Here is a 4,858-nt window from a genome sequence, read left to right on the forward strand (position 1 = left end):
CCACTGCACTCCAGCCTGGGCGACAGAGCGAGACTCCCTCTCAAAATAAATAAATAAATAAATAATTTGTAGTTTCATATAGAAGAGGGAGCAGACTTTTCCTGTAAAGCACCAGAAAAGAAAATATTTTAGGCTTTATGGACCACATATGGTCCTTATCTCTCCTCCTTTCCTTTCCATCTTCACTTCCCCCTTCTCGCCTCTTTTTTTTTTTTTTTTCTTAACCTTTCAAAAAAATGTAAAAGCTAGTATTAGCTGCTGACCCTACAAAACAGGCTATGGGCTAGATTTTGCCCATAAACAGTACTTTGCAGACTCCTGACCTAAAAGTTTATACCTGAATAAATTTGATGTATGTCATGTTTTTAAGTGGAGCTCCTCCGTGCTGCAGAAGTAATCCAAAAGTTCAGTGCAATTCTGATTAATATCACATGGAGATTTTGTAAAGTAGAATGTGATAAGCTTATTTTAAAATTTGTCTGCAAGAGAAAATGTTTAACAATAGCCAAGAAAACTTTGAAAAAACATTGAAGGGGGCTTCTCCTACTGAATATAAAAACCAGCCGGGCACGGTGGCTCACGCCTGTAATCCCAGCACTTTGGGAGGCCTAGGCGGGCAGATCACGAGGTCAGGAGATCGAGACCATCCTGGCTAACATGGTGAAACCCCGCCTCTACTAAAAATACAAAAAAAAATTAGCCGGGCGTGGTGGCGGGTGCCTGTAGTCCCAGCTATTCGGGAGGCTGAGGCTGGAGAATGGCATGACCTGGGAGGTGGAGCTTGCAGTGAGCCGAGATCCCGCCACTGCACTCCAGCCTGGGCGAAACTCTGTCTCAAAAAATAAAAAAAGTCTTTTATAAGACAGTATAGTATTGGCACAAGAATAGACAAATCAATGAAACAGAAAAGGATCCAGATTTACGAAATTTATTCAACTAATTTTCCTGAAGTCATGCTTCATCTTAAATGTATACTTGGTTTTCTAAAATGATTTTCTATTCTTTTATTTTCTTTCTGTATTTAGGTATAAGTGTGCTAGCAGAGTGTCTAGATTGTCCTGAATTGAAAGCAACTGCAGATGACTTTATTCATCAGCATTTTACTGAAGTTTACAAAACTGATGAATTTCTTCAACTTGATGTCAAGCGAGTAACACATCTTCTCAACCAGGACACTCTGACTGTGAGAGCAGAGGATCAGGTGACTAAATTGCCTTCTCACATTTTTCTTAATAAAAATGTCTTTATTGGTTTCTTATAACTCATGTTTGGACACATGATAAGGGAAAAAGTCATATTAGGAAAGAATATGTTCTTTACACTAAACAGAGTATTGCAATCTTAGGTGCTTGCCAGGCTGGCTGTTTGAGAAATAGGTCACTTCATAGAGATAAAACCATTGGGTACCATGGTAGACAGAACAATGCCTTCCCCAAAGATGTCCACTTCCCAATCCCCAGCATCTGGAATACACCTATGCAGCAGATAGGACTTTGCATATGTGACTAAGTTAAGGATTTTGAGATGAAATTATCCAAATGGGTCCAGTGTAATCATAAAGATCCTTAAATTTGGAAGAGGGATGCAAAAGAAGGCAGTGTCAAGTGGTGCAATATGAGAAAGACTTGACTGGTCATTGCTGTCTTTGAAGGGGGAAGGGGACCATAAGCCAAGGAATGCAGGCAGCTGCAAGATGCTGAAAAAGGCAAGGAAATGGTTTCTAATATAGGATCTCCAGGCAGACACATTGGTTTTAGTCCACTGTGACCCATTTTGGACTCTGATCTATAGAATTGTCAGATAAACTGTCAGAAGTGTAAACTGGGTGCAGTCATTTGGGAGCTGGGTGGGGGAACACTTTATTTCATTTATGTATGTATGTATGTATGTTATTTTTTGAGATGGAGTCTCACTCTGTTGGCCAGGCTGGAGTGCAGTGGCATGATCTCAACTCACTGCAAGCTCTGCCTCCCGAGTTCATGCTATTCTTCTGCCTCAGCCTCCCGAGTAGCTGGGACTACAGGCACCCACCACCAAGCCTGGCTAATTTTTTGTATTTTTTAGTAGAGACAGGGTTTCACCATGTCAGCCAGGATGGTCTCAATCTCCTGACCTCGTGATCTGCCCGCCTCAGCCTCCCAAAGTGCTGGGATTACAGGCGTGAGCCACCGTACCCGGCCTTATTTATTTTTTTGAGATGCAGTCTCACTCTGTTGCCCAGGCTGGAGTGCGGTGGCGTAATCTCAGCTCACTGCAATCTCTACCTCCCAGGTTCAAGTGATTCTCATGCCTCAGCCTCCCAAGTAGCTGGGATTATAGGCATGTGCCACCACACCCTGCTAATTGAGATGGAGTTTCACCAAGTTGGCCAGGTTGGTCTCAAACAGGTGACCGGCCCACCTCAGCCTCCCAAAGTGCTGGAATTACAGGTGTCAGCCACCATGCCTGGCTGTGGGAACACTTTAATATGCAGACTCAATCTCTGTTTTCAGCCCCACATGCTTCTCTATATTTTAAGCCACTAAGTTTGTGGTAATTTGTTACAGCAGCAATAGAAAACTAATATAGGTACTGTAAGATCATATGTTTTAGCCCGGGCGCGGCGGGTCAAGCCTGTAATCCCAGCACTTTGGGAGGCTGAGACGGGCGGATCACGAGGTCAGGAGATCGAGACCATCCTGGCTAACCCGATGAAACCCCATCTCTACTAAAAAATACAAAAAACTAGCCAGGCGAGGTGGCGGATGCCTGTAGTCCCAGCTACTCAGGAGGCTGAGGCAGGAGAATGGCGTAAACCCAGGGGGCAGAGCTTGCAGTGAGCGCTGAGATCCGGCCACTGCATTCCAGCCTGGGTGACAGAGCAAGATGCAGTCTCAAAAAAAAATAAAAATAAAAAAAGATTGTCAGTTTTAAGTTGCTTTTGTTCTAAAAACAAAAATTGGGCACTTAGCAATGTTCTTTTGCCCAGTCTTCTTCGTGGCCCAGGGTATCAATTTGCAAGTTAACAGGTTAGACCTGGAGGACCTCACTAGATAAATAGAAAAAATTTACTTCCATGCTCAAAATCGGTTGACTTATATGCAGTATGGAAAAGGAATAACAAGTAACGTTAGACTGGAGAAACGTGACGAGCATTACCTACAGGTGGTCAGCATTAGCATCATCAGTGATGTCATGATAATTAGTATGCACACTTGATGTAATGAAAATGTCATTCACATCTATGATCATCCTCCTAAAAAACCATAGCTTCAGTCTAATAAGTAACACATCAGACAAACCCAGATTGAAGGGCATTCTCAACAAAATACCTGACCAGAACTCAAAACTGTCAAGTTTGTCAAAAACAAGGAAAGGCTGAAAAATTGTCACAGTCTAGAAGATTCTAAGGTTTAATGACTACATGTAATGTGGTATCCTTTATAGTATTGTGGAACAGAAAATAACACTAGATAAAACTAAAGAAATCCAAAAAAATATGAAATTTAGTTAATGTGTCAATACTGGTTCATTAGTTGTAACAAATATACCATACTAATGCAACACCTTAACAACTGGGGCAGGGTATATGAGAACTCTTTGTGTTATCTCTGCAACTTTTCTGTAAATCTAAAACTATTCTAAAATAAAAAATTTGTTTAAAAAAAGACCAATTCCTGTAAGAAATTAACTCAGAAAGAGATCAGAAGTTGGGCCTTATTAAATCACCCCAAAATTAATTTCAAATATCACCCCAAAATTAATTTAGTGGGTATGGGAGATGTGTGTATATATGAAGTAATTGATTTTTGGGGGGATGTTTAATGATTTGTAAGTTAAATTATGTTGAGGAACTTGGACTTGTTCAGTGCAGTTAAGTGCAGCAACAGTATTATTTTGGAAAACAATTCTTTTAAATATCCTGTAGTTTATTTTTAAGTATAGAATTCTTCATATCTTAAAGTTTCTAAAAAGCAGATAAGTCTATCCATTCATAATTCAGGAATATAATATTGAAATAAAATCATGGGTGACCTTCATATCTCCTGGAATGGACGGCCTGTTGAGAAGTTAACCTGTTTTCCCGGTACTAAACTAAATGAGGGTATGTTGAAACTTTTGTTTGACTGCAGTTTTTTTTTTTTTTTTTTAGGGCAATGTATATCATGTGTTTGTCTGAAAATGAAGCTATCTTTTTTTTTAAATCATAAATTCAACATCCTCCCTGTCATTACATTACATAATAGTGGTTAGTTCTAAAAAACATATTACCTACAAGACTCACTAGAGCAGTAAGTAAACTGTTCTGAAGTACCAGCAAGTGTCCAGAGATGAAAAATATTAGGAATAAGTGGTTGTCTCCTTATGAGGTTCTCTCCCTTCAATGTGAGAGTAAACACAGGTAATTGGAAATGTTGCTGTCTTCTAAGAACTTTACTGTGCTGTTTTTCCCCCTTAGGTTTATGATGCTGCAGTCAGGTGGTTGAAATACGATGAACCTAATCGCCAGCCATTTATGGTTGATATCCTTGCTAAAGTCAGGTTTCCTCTTATATCAAAGAATTTCTTAAGTAAAACGGTACAAGCTGAACCACTTATTCAAGACAATCCTGAATGCCTTAAGATGGTGATAAGTAAGTTGCCTTAATATCCATTTGTAACCTGATCATGTAGCCAGTTTCTCATGGGCTTAAAACCCTTTAGAATGGATTAGACTCAGTAGCCAGGGAGAAACAGTTAGGATTTTGCTCTTCTAGATAGTTAATCCCTTGGCTTTCTGAACTGTACACTTGGAAGGGACTTGGCCTCAGCCCTTATTTTATAGGGGTGTATATCATAGAAAGTACAAATTACTCATGCTTTTTCTATTCTTTTTTTT

The 4,858-nt window shown here is 39.9% G+C and overlaps 1 protein-coding gene across 6 annotated transcripts in view; it reads left to right on the forward strand.

The window, feature by feature from the left end:
* KLHL7 (kelch like family member 7) overlaps nt 1-4,858 on the forward strand; it is a 71,258-nt gene that overhangs the window by 34,145 nt on the left and 32,255 nt on the right. For all 6 annotated transcript variants that reach the window (XM_017877496.1, XM_017877498.1, XM_017877494.1 and 3 more), the window contains 2 exons: nt 1,026-1,201; nt 4,439-4,613. In XM_017877496.1, the coding sequence (XP_017732985.1) occupies nt 1,026-1,201; nt 4,439-4,613 (351 nt within the window). The remainder of the gene's footprint in view (nt 1-1,025; nt 1,202-4,438; nt 4,614-4,858) is intronic.

This window comes from Rhinopithecus bieti, unplaced genomic scaffold (assembly GCF_001698545.2).
Source record: "Rhinopithecus bieti isolate Rb0 unplaced genomic scaffold, ASM169854v2 scaffold_11397, whole genome shotgun sequence".
NCBI lineage: Eukaryota > Metazoa > Chordata > Mammalia > Primates > Cercopithecidae > Rhinopithecus > Rhinopithecus bieti.